The sequence below is a fragment of the Oncorhynchus clarkii genome, chromosome 13 (genome assembly GCF_045791955.1).
Source record: "Oncorhynchus clarkii lewisi isolate Uvic-CL-2024 chromosome 13, UVic_Ocla_1.0, whole genome shotgun sequence".
Lineage (NCBI taxonomy): Eukaryota > Metazoa > Chordata > Actinopteri > Salmoniformes > Salmonidae > Oncorhynchus > Oncorhynchus clarkii.
The window spans coordinates 11,660,745-11,678,953 of NC_092159.1; the positions used below are offsets into that span (position 1 = coordinate 11,660,745).

General features: G+C 43.8%; 1 protein-coding gene across 2 annotated transcripts; it reads left to right on the forward strand.

Annotated features, from left to right (window-relative positions):
• LOC139423752 (synaptogyrin-1-like) lies at positions 1-17,957 on the forward strand. Of its 2 annotated transcripts, none has more exons than XM_071175378.1 (5): positions 1-221; positions 11,521-11,609; positions 11,802-11,950; positions 12,867-13,012; positions 16,688-17,957. In XM_071175378.1, the coding sequence occupies exons 1-5, from the start codon at positions 123-125 to the stop codon at positions 16,907-16,909; spliced, it is 705 nt and encodes a 234-aa protein (XP_071031479.1). In that variant the 5' UTR covers positions 1-122; the 3' UTR covers positions 16,910-17,957. The 2 variants fall into 2 exon arrangements, with proteins under 2 accessions (XP_071031479.1, XP_071031481.1); XM_071175380.1 differs by lacking the exon at positions 16,688-17,957 and adding an exon at positions 14,071-14,432.
• The last annotated feature ends 252 nt before the right edge of the window (positions 17,958-18,209 follow it).

Genomic DNA, 18,209 nt, shown 5'->3' on the forward strand with positions numbered 1-18,209 from the left:
TACGGGGACATATTGATTTGAGGAATATTGCGTCAAAATCGGTTAGAATAACTCTCTGTGTTCCCTGAGTGACGGGAAGAGAGATAACACACGCACGCACACACACCGTCCGGAGTCCGAAAATGGAGGGCATGGCATATGGAGCTGGGAAGGCTGGAGGTGCTTTCAACCCTATAACGTTATTCCAGCAGCCACACACCATCCTCCGGATCCTCTCTTGGGTGAGTACCGTTACAGTTATATCGCCTATACCGTTACAGTAGCTACGCGCTGCTCATTTCAGGCTAATAACGGCGGCGGTCCCGAACGACGGTCGTTTGTTATGTGTGTTTGACTCAAAATGTGCGCCTCTCGCTGGCTGCCTCCCCGTTTCTCAATTCTCACTTTCCCACCAGTGCGTGCATGTGTACTTTAAGCATAACAGACCTGTCGTGTTAGCAACACTGTCCAAATATGTTGTAGTCTAGTTGGAACTTTAAATCAACTACAATTAGTTTTTTGTTATTCATAAGAATTTGAGAAAAATTTAACTATTTTGGCTATGCATAAAGAATACATGCCTGGGCCTCTCCAGTGGCTCAGCAGTCTAAGGCACTGCATCCCAGTGCTTGAGACATCACTACAGCCCCGGGTTCGATCCCAGGCTTTGTCACAGCCGGCCGTGACCGGGAGACCCATGAGGCGGCGCACAATTGGCAGAGCGTCCTCTGGGTTAGGGGAGGGTTTGGCCGGCCAGGATTTCCTTGTCAGATCGTGCTCTAGCGACTCCTTGTGGCAGGCTTGGTGCCTGCAAGCTGACTTCGGTCACCAGCTGTACGATGTTTCCTCTGACACATTGTTGCGGGTTAAGTTAGCAATGTGGCTTGTAAGGGTCGTGTTTCGGGGGACACATAGCTCTCCTGGGTCCATACGGGAGTTGCAGCGATGGGACAAGACTGTAACTACCAATTGGGGTAAAAAAGTACCAAAAATATACAAAGATTCATGCCTTTCTATTCCTTACTAAATTAACTTGCAACTAGTCCACATATAGTCTACATATTTTTTATTTATAGTGATCCAGTGGGCCTATAGTACAAGCAATAAACTGTCTGGAGTAGCAGCCTTCACAGGGGGGTGTGGGTGTGTTTTCAGAGGGTTATACATACCATTGAATGGTCACCTATAGACCACAACAATGACAGAATAAGAAGTTTCACTGATAAGAAATACCCCTTTAGGAACAGACAGACGGAGAGACAGACGGAGAGACAGACAGACGGAGAGACAGACAGACGGAGAGACAAACAGACTGACAGACAGACGGAGAGACAAACGAGGAGAGCGACAGACAGAAGGACAGACAGAGACAGATCGGCAGAAAGACAGATCGACAGACAGACCGAGAGAGACTCAATGCCATGTAGTCTACTCATCCATTTCGTACCAATGCTACAGAACAGAAATAACATAACTCATCCACTCCCTGTAGTTTATGTGATGGATAACCATAGAAATGTAATCTATAGAAGGGACCTTACCATTCAAGGCAATTATGGTATAATGGGTGGTAGATTGTATTTCTATGGGATAACAGTGTTGAGGTCGCAGCTCAATGAATAGACTCTGATTAGAGATGGCATGTTGTGGGAAGGGAAGTGTGTGTGTGTGTGTGTGTGTTTACGTGTACACGCACACATTTTTCACATTCACCATTAGTACAACTGTGTCACTTCCTGTTTTCACTTCGTGGATGATAATAATTTCCTGTGTAGACATCTGCAGCTCCGCCTCCAGGCGTGACCTCAGAGAAACACCTTGGTTACTGTACCTATGGTAACAGCAGCAATTAGGACTAAACATATAAAGGTGTCAGTTGTTTTCATGTTTTCCCTCTTTCTTATTCTTTCTCTTGAATCTCTCTCTTCCTTTATTCTCTTTCTCCTTATTCTCTATCTATCGCGCTCTCTCTCTCTCTCCTTATTCTGTCTGTCTCTACCTCTCTCTCTCTCCCTCTCCCTCTCCATCTCTCTGGCTGGTGTTGAGTTACAGTATATACAGGTTAAGTAGCAATAATGTTGCAGAATCACACATAGGTAGCAGAGAGAGAGAGAGAGAGAGAGAGAAAGGGAGGGAGGGAGAGAGAGAAAGGGACAGCTCTCATCTAACATTTCTTTCTCGTTCTCTCTTGTTTTCTTTCTCTCTCCTCCTTCTGTAAAGTCATATGGACTGCCCATGTATATTAGCAGTATAGTACCTATATGTTCAGTAGTGGAGGCTTTGGTAGTGGAGGGGCAACAGTGTAGAAATATAATCTCTAGAAGGGGCTTGGAACCTCTTGAATGGGCAGGAATCAGGATTCTATGTTCGGGGGCCTGTCAGTACCAATGTGCCCCACATTCTGACACCATACTGCTAAACACATTAGGCTTAATGACTAGAGGTCAGAGTACTGTACACTCACTCATACACTGTCACACACACAGGCAGGCATGCTAATGCAGACACATACGCACACAGGCTCACACACAAATATAAATTATTCTGGCAAATCTAATGCCTACTTTCAAAATGTCCCATCGGATTGTCACAAGATCAGGACCCCACGTGGTGACCTGCACAATGCCTGCTTTGATTTGGGCCTGGGGCCTTGAGATGAGAAGGCTACAGGACAGGGCCTTGGAGAAAACACATTTACCTACTAGAGGGAGAGAGAAAGAGAGAGCGAGAGAGGGGGTAGAGAGCGAGAGGAGAACGGAGGGAGGGAAAGAGAAAGGGAGGGAGGGAGAGAGAACATTCCATGTGATGCCAAATACAATTCTGACCCAAGACCTTTTCTAACCCAATCAGCTACTAAGTGTGAGTCCCAAATGGCACCCTATTCCCTAAATAGCATAGGGCAATGATCAAAAGTAGTGTACTAAATAGGGAATAGGATGCCATTTAATTTGTCTGTTGATCTGAAATGCAGTGGTGTGTGTAAGAGATCACTAAGTCCCAAGGGGGATGTTGATTCCCAAAGCATTGTGGGGGTTTTACTGGGGGAAACACCAGGGGGTTTTAATATAGAGAGTAAAAGGTCCAATTAATATGAAGGGAACTCCCCTATATACACTGCTCTAAAAAATAAAGGGAACACTAAAATAACACATCCTAGATCTGAATGAATGAAATATTCTTATTAAATATTTTTTTCTTTACATAGTTGAATGTGCTGATAACAAAATCACACAAATGATCAATGCAAATCAAATGTATCAACCCATGGAGGTCTGGATTTGGAGTCACACTCAAAATTAAAGTGGAAAACCACACTACAGGCTGATCCAACTTTGATGTAATGTCCTTAAAACAAGTCAAAATGAGGCTCAGTAGTGTGTGTGGCCTCCACGTGCCTGTATGACCTCCCTACAACGCCTGGGCATGCTCCTGATGAGGTGGCGGATGGTCTCCTGAGGGATCTCCTCCCAGACCTGGACTAAAGCATGCGCCAACTCCTGGACAGTCTGTGGTGCAACGTGGCCTTGGTGGATGGAGCGAGACATGATGTCCCAGATGTGCTCAATTGGATTCAGGTCTGGGGAACGGGCGGGCCAGTCCATAGCATCAATGCCTTCCTCTTGCAGGAACTGCTGACACACTCCAGCCACATGAGGTCTAGCATTGTCTTGCATTAGGAGGAACCCAGGGCCAACCGCACCAGCATATGGTCTCACAAGGGGTCTGAGGAGCTTATCTCGGTACCTAATGGCAGTCAGGCTACCTCTGGCGAGCACATGGAGGGCTTTGCGGCCCCCCTAAAGAAATGCCACCCCACACCATGACTGACCCACCCCCAAACCGGTTATGCTGGAGGATGTTGCAGGCAGCAGAACGTTCTCCACGGCGTCTCCAGACTGTCACGTCTGTCACATGTGCTCAGTGTGAACCTGCTTTCATCTGTGAAGAGCACAGGGCGCCAGTGGCGAATTTGCCAATCTTGGTGTTCTCTGGCAAATGCCAAACGTCCTGCACGGTGTTGGGCTGTAAGCACAACCCCCACCTGTGGACGTCGGGCCCTCATACCACCCTCATGGAGTCTGTTTCTGACCTTTTGAGCAGACCCATAAACATTTGTGGCCTGCTGGAGGTCATTTTGCAGGGCTCTGGCAGTGCTCCTCCTGTTCCTCCTTGTACAAAGGCGGAGGTAGCGGTCCTGCTGCTGGTTTGTTGCCCTCCTACGGCCTCCTCCACATCTCCTGATGTACTGGCTTGTCTCCTGGTAGCGCCTCCATGCTCTGGACACTATGCTGACAAACACAGCAAACCTTCTTGCCACAGCTCGCATTGATGTGCCATCCTGGATGAGCTGCACTACCTGAGCCACTTGTGTGGGTTGTAGACTCCGTCTCATGCTACCAGTAGAGTGAAAGCACCGCCAGCATTCAAAAGTGACCAAAACATCAGCCAGGAAGCATAGGAACTGAGAAGTGGTCTGTGGTCACCACCTGCAGAACCACTCCTTTATTGGGGGTGTCTTGCTAATTGCCTATCATTTCCACCTGTTGTCTATTCCTTTTGCACAACAGCATGTGAAATTTAATGTCAATCAGTGTTGCTTCCTAAGTGGACAGTTTGATTTCACAGAAGTGTGATTGACTTGGAGTTACATTGTGTTGTTTAAGTGTTCCCTTTATTTTTTTGAGCAGTGTATATACTCACACACACACACTCTGATTTGAGTCTTCATGTGGAACATATGCAACCTTTCAGCTCCAATGGCAGGTGTAATATTCAAATAAGGCATCAGAAACCATTCTACCAAAAATAATACCAAAAAGGTATGCATGAACGCCTTTCGTGTGTGTATGTTTGGTCTATTTTGACATTAGAATGATAGACAAGGATTGGAATGATGTGTGTGTGTGTGTGTGTGAGAGAGAATAAAGGCACCCAGAACAGGAAAGGGGGAGATAGAAAAAGTGTCACTCAGTGGTTTAGATAGATAGGACCTTTTCTCTCAGTGGTTGAGATAGATAGGACCTTTTCTCTCAGTGGTATGGTGAGACAGGACCTTTTCTCTCAGTGGTTTAGATAGATAGGACCTTTTCTCTCAGTGGTTGAGATAGATAGGACCTTTTCTCTCAGTGGTATGGTGAGACAGGACCTTTTCTCCCAGTGGTTTAGATAGATAGGACATTTTCTCTCAGTGGTTTAGTTGAGATAGATAGGACCTTTTCTCTCAGTGGTTTAGTTGAGATAGATGGGACCTTTTCTCTCAGTGGTTTAGATAGATAGATAGGACATTTTCTCTCAGTGGTTTAGATAGATAGATAGGACATTTTCTCTCAGTGGTTTAGTTGGATAGGACCTTTTCTCTCAGTGGTTTAGTTAGATAGTGAGGACCTTTTCTCTCAGTGGTTTAGTTAGATAGATAGGACATTTTCTCTCAGTGGTTTAGTTGGATAGGACCTTTTCTCTCAGTGGTTTAGATAGATAGATAGGACATTTTCTCTCAGTGGTTTAGTTGGATAGGACCTTTTCTCTCAGTGGTTTAGTTGGATAGGACCTTTTCTCTCAGTGGTTTAGTTGGATAGGACATTTTCTCTCAGTGGTTTAGATAGATAGATAGGACATTTTCTCTCAGTGGTTTAGTTGGATAGGACCTTTTCTCTCAGTGGTTTAGATAGATAGATAGGACATTTTCTCTCAGTGGTTTAGTTGGATAGGACATTTTCTCTCAGTGTTTTAGTTGGATAGGACCTTTTCTCTCAGTGGTTTAGTTAGATAGATAGGACATTTTCTAAATAAAAATACATAAATAAATAATAAAAACTAAGTGAACATTTGACTTGAGTGAAATATAGGATTTGCCCCTTAGTAGAAATAGCATGAGCCCTATATTCTGCCTGTGTTTAGTGAAGTACTGTAAGTATATTCTGCCAGTGCTAATACTGTAGTGAAGTACTGTAAGTATATTCTGCCAGTGTTAATACTGTAGTGTAGTACTGTAAGTATATTCTGCCAGTGTTTAGTGAAGTACTGTAAGTATATTCTGTCAGTATTTATACTGTAGTGTAGTACTGTAGGTATATTCTGCCAGTGTTTATACTGTAGTACTGTAGGTATATTCTGCCAGTGTTTATACTGTAGTACTGTAGGTATATTCTGCCAGTGTTTATACTGTAGTGTAGTAATGTAGGTATATTCTGCCAGTGTTTATACTGTAGTACTGTAGGTATATTCTGCCAGTGTTTATACTGTAGTACTGTAGGTATATTCTGCCAGTGTTTATACTGTAGTGTAGTACTGTAGGTATATTCTGCCAGTGTTTATACTGTAGTGTAGTACTGTAGGTATATTCTGTCAGTGTTTCTACTGTAGTGTAGTACTGTAGGTATATTCTGCCAGTGTTTATACTGTAGTGAAGTACTGTAGGTATATTCTGCCAGTGTTTATACTGTAGTGTAGTACTGTAGGTATATTCTGCCAGTGTTTATACTGTAGTGAAGTACTGTAAGTATATTCTGCCAGTGTTTAGGGAAGTACTGTAAGTATATTCTGTCAGTGTTTCTACTGTAGTGTAGTACTGTAGGTATATTCTGCCAGTGTTTATACTGTAGTGAAGTACTGTAGGTATATTCTGCCAGTGTTTATACTGTAGTGTAGTACTGTAGGTATATTCTGCCAGTGTTTATACTGTAGTGAAGTACTGTAGGTATATTCTGCCAGTGTTTATACTGTAGTGTAGTACTGTAGGTATATTCTGCCAGTGTTTATACTGTAGTGAAGTACTGTAAGTATATTCTGCCAGTGTTTAGTGAAGTACTGTAAGTATATTCTGTCAGTATTTATACTGTAGTGTAGTACTGTAGGTATATTCTGACAGTGTTTATACTGTAGTACTGTAGGTATATTCTGCCAGTGTTTATACTGTAGTGTAGTACTGTAGGTATATTCTGCCAGTGTTTATACTGTAGTACTGTAGGTATATTCTGCCAGTGTTTATACTGTAGTGAAGTACTGTAGGTATATTCTGCCAGTGTTTATACTGTAGTGTAGTACTGTAGGTATATTCTGTCAGTGTTTCTACTGTAGTGTAGTACTGTAGGTATATTCTGCCAGTGTTTATACTGTAGTGAAGTACTGTAGGTATATTCTGCCAGTGTTTATACTGTAGTGTAGTACTGTAGGTATATTCTGCCAGTGTTTATACTGTAGTGAAGTACTGTAAGTATATTCTGCCAGTGTTTAGTGAAGTACTGTAAGTATATTCTGTCAGTATTTATACTGTAGTGTAGTACTGTAGGTATATTCTGGCAGTGTTTATACTGTAGTACTGTAGGTAAATTCTGCCAGTGTTTATAATGTAGTGTAGTACTGTAGGTATATTCTGCCAGTGTTTATACTGTAGTGAAGTACTGTAGGTATATTCTGCCAGTGTTTCTACTGTAGTGAAGTACTGTAGGCACAGTCGTATGAAAAGGTTTGGGCACCCCTGACAGTTTCCATGATTTCCATGAATAAATAATTGGGTGTTTGGATCAGCAATTTCATTTTGATCTATCAAATAACTGATGGACACAGTAATATTTCAGTAGTGAAATTAGGTTTATTGGATTAACAGAAAATGTGAAATATGCATCAAAACAAAATTAGACAGGTGGATACATTTGGGCACTCCAATAGAAAAATCACATCAATATTTAGTAGAGCCTCCTTTTGCTAAAATAACAGCCTCTAGACGCATCCCATAGCCTCTAATGAGTGTCTGGATTCTGGACGAAGGTATTTTGGACCATTCCTCCTTACAAAACATCTCCAGTTCAGTTAGGTTTGATGGTTGCCGAGCATGGACAGCCCGCTTCAAATCATCCCACAGATTCTCAATGATATTCAGGTCTGGGGACTGGAATGGCCATTCCAGAACATTGTACTTGTTCCTCTGCATAAATGCCCGGGTAGATTTTGAGCAGTGTTTTGGGTCGTTGTCTTGTTGAAATATCCAGCCCCGGCATAACTTCAACTTTGTGACTGATTCTAGAATCTGCTGATATTGAGTGGAATCCATGCGACCCTCAACTTTAACAAGATTCCCAGTACCGGCACTGGCCACACAGCCCCACAGCATGATGGAACCCCCACCAAATTTGACTGTGGGTAGCAAGTGTTTTTCTTGGAACGCTGTGTACTTGCGCCGCCGTGCATAACATCCCTTGTTATGACCAGATAACTCCGTCTTTGTTTCATCAGTCCACAGCATCTTATTCCAAAATGAAGCTGGCTTGTCCAAATGTGCGTTTGCATACCTCAAGCGACTCTGTTTGTGGCGTGTGTGCAGAAAAGGCTTCTTCCGCATCACTCTCCCATACAGCTTCTCCTTGTGCAAAGTGCTCTGAATTGTTGAACGATGCAGTGACACCATCTGCAGCAAGATGATGTTGTAGGTCTTTGGAGGTGGTCTGTGGGCTGTTTTTGACCGTTCTCACCATCCTTCGCCTCTCCGATATTTTACTTGGCCTGCCACTTCTGGCCTTAACAAGAACTGTGCCTGTGGTCTTCCATTTCCTCACTATGTTCCTCACAGTGGACACGGACAGCTTCAATCTCTGCGATAGCTTTTTGTAGCCTTCCTCTAAACCATAATGTTGAACAATCTTTGTTTTCAGGTCATTTGAGAGTTGTTTTGAGGCCCCCCATGTTGCCACTCTTCAGAGGAGAGTCAAAGAGAACAACAACTTGCAATTGGCCACCTTAAATACCTTTTCTCATGATTGGATGCACTTGTCTAAGAAGTTCAAGGCTTAATGAGCTCACCAAACCAATTGTGTGTTCCAATTAATCAGTGCTAAGTAGTTACAGGTATTCAAATCAACAGAATGACGAGGGTGCCCACATTTTTGCATAGTCTATTTTTCACATCTGATTTAATTTCATACAACTTAATATTGCAACACTAAAAATCTTTGTCTGGACAATACCCCAGTACTCAGCTTTTATTAGAAAATGAATGGCATGCCACTGTGATCATTTTCTGTGACGACAGAGTAAATTATTATGCAGCCTCAGAGGGGTGCCCAAACGTTTTCATACGACTGTTTATACTGTAGTGAAGTACTGCAGGTACAGTGCCTTGCGAAAGTATTCGACCCCCTTGAACTTTGCGACCTTTTGCCACATTTCAGGCTTCAAACATAAAGATATAAAACTGTATTTTTTTGTGAAGAATCAACAACAAGTGGGACACAATCATGTAGTGGAACGACATTTATTGGATATTTCAAACTTTTTTAACAAAGCAAAAACTGAAAAATTGGGCGTGCAAAATTATTCAGCCCCCTTAAGTTAATACTTTGTAGCGCCACCTTTTGCTGCGATTACAGCTGTAAGTCGCTTGGGGTATGTCTCTATCAGTTTTGCACATCGAGAGACTGACATTTTTTCCCATTCTTCCTTGCAAAACAGCTCGAGCTCAGTGAGGTTGGATGGAGAGCATTTGTGAACAGCAGTTTTCAGTTCTTTCCACAGATTCTCGATTGGATTCAGGTCTGGACTTTGACTTGGCCATTCTAACACCTGGATATGTTTATTTTTGAACCATTCCATTGTAGATTTTGCTTTATGTTTTGGATGATTGTCTTGTTGGAAGACAAATCTCCGTCCCAGTCTCAGGTCTTTTGCAGACTCCATCAGGTTGTTTTCTTCCAGAATGGTCCTGTATTTGGCTCCATCCATCTTCCCATCAATTTTAACCATCTTCCCTGTCCCTGCTAAAGAAAAGCAGGCCCAAACCATGATGCTGCCACCACCATGTTTGACAGTGGGGATGGTGTGTTCAGCTGTGTTGCTTTTACGCCAAACATAACGTTTTGCATTGTTGCCAAAAAGTTCAATTTTGGTTTCATCTGACCAGAGCACCTTCTTCCACATGTTTGGTGTGTCTCCCAGGTGGCTTGTGGCAAACTTTAAACGACACTTTTTATGGATATCTTTAAGAAATGGCTTTCTTCTTGCCACTCTTCCATAAAGGCCAGATTTGTACAATATACGACTGATTGTTGTCATATGGACAGAGTCTCCCACCTCAGCTGTAGATCTCTGCAGTTCATCCAGAGTGATCATGGGCCTCTTGGCTGCATCTCTGATCAGTCTTCTCCTTGTATGAGCTGAAAGTTTAGAGGGACGGCCAGGTCTTGGTAGATTTGCAGTGGTCTGATACTCCTTCCATTTCAATATTATCGCTTGCACAGTGCTCCTTGGGATGTTTAAAGCTTGGGAAATCTTTTTGTATCCAAATCCGGCTTTAAACTTCTCCACAACAGTATCTCGGACCTGCCTGGTGTGTTCCTTGTTCTTCATCATGCTCTCTGCGCTTTTAACGGACCTCTGAGACTATCACTGTGCAGGTGCATTTATACGGAGACTTGATTACACACAGGTGGATTGTATTTATCATCATTAGTCATTTAGGTCAACATTGGATCATTCAGAGATCCTCACTGAACTTCTGGAGAGAGTTTGCTGCACTGAAAGTAAAGGGGCTGAATAATTTTGCACGCCCAATTTTTCAGTTTTTGATTTGTTAAAAAAGTTTGAAATATCCAATAAATGTCGTTCCACTTCATGATTGTGTCCCACTTGTTGTTGATTCTTCACAAAAAAATACAGTTTTATATCTTTATGTTTGAAGCCTGAAATGTGGCAAAAGGTCGCAAAGTTCAAGGGGGCCGAATACTTTCGCAAGGCACTGTATATTCTGCCAGTGTTTATACTGTAGGGAAGGACTGTAGGTATATTCTGCCAGTATTTATACTGTAGGGCAGTACTGTAGATATATTCTCTGTGTGTTTCAGTAGAGATATCAATCAAATTTATTTCTAAAGCCCTTCTTACATCAGCTGATGTCACAAAGTGCTGTACATAAACCCATCCTAAAACCCCAAACAGCAAGCAATGCAGGTGTAGAACCACGGTGGCTAGGAAAAACTCCCTAGAAAGGCCAGAACCTAGGAAGAAACCTAGAGAGGAACCAGGCTATGAGGGGTGGCCAGTCCTCTTCTGGCTGTGCCGGGTGGAGATTATAACAGAACATGGCCAAGATGTTCAAATGTTCATAAATGACCAGCAGGGTCAAATAATAATAATCACAGTAGTTGTAGAGGGTGCAACAGCTCAGCACCTCAGGAGTAAATGTCAGTTGACTTTTCATAGCCGATCATTCAGAGTATCTCTACTGCTCCTGCTGTCTCTAGAGAGTTGAAAACAGCAGGTCTGGGACAGGTAGCACGTCCGGTGAACAGGTCAGGGTTCCATAGCCGCAGGCAGAACAGTTGCAACTGGAGCAGCAGCACGGCCAGGTGGACTGGGGATAGCAAGGAGTCATCATGCCAGGTAGTCCTGAGGCATGGTCCTAGGGCTAGTGTGTGTATAGTAGGAATAGACTATTATCTTGGTGTGTATGGCTGACACTCAACACACTACTTTCTGATCCTTCCCTCCTCCCCTTTCCTAATCTCTCCCTCCCATCTTCCCTATCTCCCTCCTATCCTTTTCTCTTTACAGTTTTTCTCTATTGTGATCTTTGGTTCTATAGCCAACGAGGGTTACGTGAACCGACCGGACGAGGCCCAGGAGTTCTGTATTTTCAACAGGTGACACACACACACACACACACACACACACACACACACACTGTAGTAGTTACTGCTCCTCTTTTATGACTCTATCGGATCTCTTTGATATTCCATATGTGCATCTCATCTGTTATGGCTGTTATTACTCGTGTTGTTGCCCTACACATTTCCCCATTGGAACAATACAAATATTGATTGATTGATTGACAGGAACCAGAATGCGTGTAACTATGGACTGTTCATGGGAACCTTGGCCTTTCTCTGCTGTCTGGTCTTCCTGGCCCTGGATGTCTACTTCCCACAGATCAGCTCCGTCAAGGACCGCAAGAAGGCTGTACTGGCAGACGTAGGGGTTTCAGGTGAGTGGAAATGGGGAGCAAGGAAGAGAGAGGGAGGAGATGTATGGAGAGGGAGTAAAGGGAAATGAGCGAGAGGTTGGATGGAGAGAGGGGATGGATGTGTGTGGAGGGAGAGGGTGGAGAGAGTGGGGAGAGATGTATGTAGAGAGATGTGTGTAGAGGGAGAGGATGGAGAGAGGGGAGAGGTGTGTAGAGATGGAGAGATGTGTGTAGAGAGATGGAGAGAGGGGAGAGATGTGTGTAGAGGGAGAGGATGGAGAGAGTGGAGAGGTGTGTAAGAGAGATGGAGAGATGTGTTTAGAGAGATGGAGAGAGATGGAGAGATGTGTATAGAGAGATGGAGAGAGGGGAGAGATGTGTGTAGAGGGAGAAGAGAGATGTGGGAGAGGATGGAGGGAGAAGAGAGATGTGGAAGAGGGTGGGTAATGTCTGTGCCCCACCTGCTCATTTAATGAGAAGGAGCTTAACAACAACAGAAAACAGAAAACAAAATGGTCGATCTTCAGTGGTTTTCAACTACTGGTTGTCTATTGTTGCTGCTCACTTCCTGTCATGGGAGAGGGAGAGAAAGACACATCCATTACTTTAGTTCTAGTGAGCTAACATGTAAGATTCAATGTGACCTTTCTAACTTCTGTTTTCTCCCTCTCTCCCTCCTTTCCTTCCTTTCTGCTCCCTCATCCTCCTTTCATTCCTCCCTCCCCTCTCACCCTGTCCCTCTACCTCCCTCTTTCCCTTTCATCCTTCTCTCTCTCCCTTCCATCCTCCTCCCCTTCTCTCGTACTCTCTCTCCCTCCTTTCATCCCCTCTCCCTTCCTTTCCTCCCTCTCTCCCTCCTCCTTTTCATCCCTCTCCCTCTCTTTTCTCTCTCTCTCACTCTCACTGTCACACTCACATATATATAATCTCCCTGCAGCATTCTGGTCCTTCATGTGGTTCGTGGGGTTCTGTTTCCTGACCAACCAATGGCAGGTGGCGAAGCAGGAGGACAACCCCCTGAGGGAGGGAGGGGATGCCGCTCGTGCTGCTATCACCTTCTCCTTCTTCTCCATATTCACCTGGGTATGGTACACTTTACTCCTTTATAACACTATCACCTTCTCCTTCTTCTCCATATTCACCTGGGTATGGTACACTTTACTCCTTAATAACACTATCACCTTCTTCTCCATATTCACCTGGGTATGGTACACTTTACTCCTTTATAACACTATCACCTTCTTCTCCATATTCACCTGGGTACGGTACACTACTCCTTTATAACACTATCACCTTCTCCTTCTTCTCCATATTCACCTGGGTATGGTACACTTTACTCCTTTATAACACTATCACCTTCTCCTTCTTCTCCATATTCACCTGGGTATGGTACACTTTACTCCTTTATAACACTATCACCTTCTTCTCCATATTCACCTGGGTATGGTACACTACTCCTTTATAACACTATCACCTTCTCCTTCTTCTCCATATTCACCTGGGTATGGTATACTTTACTCCTTTATAACACTATCACCTTCTTCTCCATATTCACCTGGGTATGGTACACTACTCCTTTATAACACTATCACCTTCTCCTTCTTCTCCATATTCACCTGGGTACGGTACACTACTCCTTTATAACACTATCACCTTCTCCTTCTTCTCCATATTCACCTGGGTATGGTATACTTTACTCCTTTATAACACTATCTCCTTCTTCTCCATATTCACCTGGGTATGGTACACTTTACTCCTTTATAACACTATCACCTTCTTCTCCATATTCACCTGGGTATGGTACACTACTCCTTTATAACACTATCACTTCATCCCTGTCTTCATTTTACAGTATCTTCATTTTACAGTATCTTCAGTGAAAATGTTCAGAAGAACAGCCACCAGTGGGCCTAGACATCTAAGTATAGGACCCTCGTCATTTAGCAGGCACTTCTATCCAGAGCAACTGATTAAACTGTCAACACTGAAACATATTATCAGTACATGATCCATGTGGGAAGGGATCCCACAAAACTGTTGTTGCCAACACCATGTTCAAGCCCCCTGAGCCATCGGGACCAACCAGCACCTCTGCCATGACCTTTGATCCCTAAGTCCTACCTGCTCTCTCTCTCCTCTAGGGTGGGCTGACTCTCTTCTCCATGGAGAGGCTAAAGAGTGTGTCCTTCCAAGAGGAATACCAGAAGCTGTTCACCCCTCAGCCCCCCATCCCACTAATATAATCTGTGTTCTTCTCATAACCTTCCAGCTCCCTTTGCTTTTAAAACTGCAGTCTGCAATTACAACTTTTCACCCCCAGCCCCCCATCCCACTAATATAATATAATGTGTTGTTCTAGTAGGAAACCTAGATCTCCAATCCCTCTGCAGCTAACCTCCTTAATGCTTCTGGTCAGACGCTGCTGTGACTGTGATATCTCTGTATCACACACACACACACACACACACACACACACAGATACACACACACACACACACAGATACACACACACACACACACACAGATACACACACACACACACACACACACAGATACACACACACACAGATATACACACACACAGATACACACACACACAGATATACACACACACACACACACACACACACACACACACAGATACACACACACACACGCAGACACACACAGATACACACACACAGCGTAGGCAGGCATCTACGGTAGGCTACCTCCACCATTTTGTGAAAGGCTGGCAAATTAGTTTGGTGTCTTTATAACTCAAACGCCTTTCAAATGCTTTAGCTATTCAATAAATATGCACATTTAGTGAAAATACATTTTTATCACATTTACTGCATATCTTCTTGTGCTCTTGTCTTTTTTATCTGACGAGTGTGAATGATTGTTTGTTTTGACCAAACCAATAGAGTGAGATGTGAATGATTGTTTGTTTTTACCAAACCAAAAGAGTGAGATGTGAATGATTGTTTGTTTTTACCAAACCAAAAGAGTGAGATGTGAATGATTGTTTGTTTTGACCAAACCAAAAGAGTGAGATGTGAATGATTGTTTGTTTTTACCAAACCAAAAGAGTGAGATGTGAATGGCTAAACGACTGCTTTGATAACTAACTAACTTGAGTGACTCAAGGCTCGCGTCTCAAAGGGCACCCTATTCCCTATGTAGTGCACTACTTTAGACCAGAGCCCTATTCCCTATGTAGTGCACTACTTTAGACCAGAGCCCTATTCCCTATGTAGTGCACTACTTTAGACCAGAGCCCTATTCCCTATGTAGTGCACTACTTTAGACCAGTGCCCTATTCCCTATTTAGTGCACTACTTTAGACCAGAGCCCTATTCCCTATGTAGTGCACTACTTTAGACCAGAGCCCTATTCCCTATGTAGTGCACTACTTTAGACCAGAGCCCTATTCCCTATGTAGTGCACTACTTTAGACCAGAGCCCTTTTCCCTATGTAGTGCACTACTTTAGACCAGAGCCCTATTCCCTATGTAGTGCACTACTTTAGACCAGAGCCCTATTCCCTATGTAGTGCACTACTTTAGACCAGAGCCCTATTCCCTATGTAGTGCACTACTTTAGACCAGAGCCCTATTCCCTATGTAGTGCACTACTTTAGACCAGAGCCCTTTTCCCTATGTAGTGCACTACTTTAGACCAGAGCCCTATTCCCTATGTAGTGCACTACTTTAGACCAGAGCCCTATTCCCTATGTAGTGCACTACTTTAGACCAGAGCCCTATTCCCTATGTAGTGCACTACTTTAGACCAGAGCCCTATTCCCTATGTAGTGCACTACTTTAGACCAGAGCCCTATTCCCTATGTAGTGCACTACTTTAGACCAGAGCCCTATTCCCTATGTAGTGCACTACTTTAGGCCAGAGCCCTATTCCCTATGTAGTGCACTACTTTAGGTCAGAGCCCTATTCCCTATGTAGTGCACTACTTTAGGTCAGAGCCCTATTCCCTATGTAGTGCACTACTTTAGGTCAGAGCCCTATTCCCTATGTAGTGCACTACTTTAGGTCAGAGCCCTATTCCCTATGTAGTGCACTACTTTAGACCAGAGCTATAAAGGGAAAAGGGTGCAATTTGGGACACATTCAAGCAATCTAATAAAGATTTAACCTAGCTTTCCAGACAACTAATTCAATTCACTTCCTTTTATTTCTTTATTTTTCTTTTTCTTTCTTTCACCCTCCCTTTCAAACCTAATCCACAAATGCTGCATTTGTTTATCATCTCTTACACCTCAAAACATCCCTTCCCAACCTACCCACTCCTCTCTACCTTACCCCTTAGCCTCCTCCACCTTCTTCACCCTCCTCCCTTCTATTTCCCTCCACCTCACCACGTAATCTACACACCTCTACCTCTCTCCACCTACCCCATCCCCACCCTAACCTCCTCAACCCTCCCACCGCACCTTTTTCACCCCACCTCTCTCTCATTTCCCTTCATCTCACCCCCAACCTACACCCCTCTACCTCCCCACCTCCTTCCCTCTTCCCTTCATCTCACCCCAAACCTACACCCCTCTACCTCCCCACCTCCCTCCCATTTCCCTTCATCTCACCCCAAACCTACACCCCTCTACCTCCCCACCTCCCTCCCATTTCCCTTCATCTCACCCCCAACCTACACCCCTCTACCTCCCCACCTCCCTCCCATTTCACTTCATCTCACCCCCCAACCCCAACTATGCCCTCCCACACCACTCTCTTCACCCACCTCCTCCCTCCCTCCCCAAGGCGGCCCAGTCCTTCTTCGGCTATCAGAGGTACCAGCTGGGGGCAGACTCTGCTCTCTTCTCCCAGGACTACATAGACCCCAGCCTGGATGCTGGGGCGGCCGGGGACCCCTACACCACCTTCACGGCCGGGGGGGACGATCTGGGACAAGGAGCCCCTGTGGGGGGGTCCTCCTATCAGGGGATAAACGGCGAGGGGGGTGGGGGGTACCAGGAGTACTGAGGGAGGAAAGTGGGGATGAAAGGAGGATGGGGGAGTAGAGGGGGGTGGGGCATTGGAGGGTTGAAGGGTAGGGAGCGGGAAGGAGTGAAAAATGAAGGCGTGGAGGGGGGAGACCAGGGGGATGGAGGAAGGGGGAGTGGTTGGCGGGATGAATGGAGAAGTGGAGGGATGGATGATGGAGGGGGAGGAGTCAGGATAAGTGGGGGCGGGGGGGGGGGGGGACATTCAGTCATATAACTGACTTATAACAGACTTTCATTCATTAGTTGGACCAAAGCATAGTTCTTAGGCTGTAGCAGGAAGGCAAAGCTATTGTGGTGTAGATAGTTCATCACAGCTACTACCAAAACAGATCTCTTCATCACATATATATTTTTTATAGTTAGAAAATTACAAATCCCAAGTTTCAATGTACATAAGAATGCTTAATAGATGTTCATGTTTTTCATGTATCATTGGACAAAACATGCCTCTAAGTATACTGTATATTGAAACTAATCGACCGACCAAATCTGTAATTTAATCTACCGATATTGGGGTGTTCAAAAATAACATGACTATATTTAAGGGCATTACTATGTGCTTTCTGTAAAAAGTTTAACTTGGGCTACTCAGTCAGTATGCTGTGTTATTGTGCTCAGATACAAGGAGAGGAACTATTTCTCCCTTGACCTATTTCCTTTCAGGGTCCAGAGAATTCGTTTTTATTTTGGAATAAAAATTATCAGTTTAAATACTCAAATTTTGTTATTTACCAAACTATGGGGGAAAAAATGTTTGTTTTAATGTAACCTTTATTTAATTAGGCAAGTCCGTTAAAAACAAATTCATATTTACAATGACCGCCTACACTGGCCAAACCTGGACGACGCTGGGCCAATTGTGCGCCGCCCTATGGGACTCCCAATCACGGCCGGATGTGATGTAGCTAGGAATGTGTGAACTTTCTCGGTGTTACAATAAACTGCAACAAAACAAAAATATGGTGTTAAATTTTTTTTGTTCTTGATGTGATGCTTTTTAAACAATAAAAGTAAATAAAATACAACACTGACAAACTTTTCAGTGAATTCATTTCTGGTCTTGCTTGTCGTGGTGGCGTTATATATTTTATGGATTAAGGTTGCCATCTGCTGGCCAAAGCTAACATTGCAACCATTAACCAGTTTAGCATTTATATACGCTTACATTAATAAGCGAAACGACGTCAATAAAATCCATACCACTGTCTGTATACCACTAGCATTACTACTAATAATACATTTTCCACATAATACGTTTGAAAATGTTACCATATCGA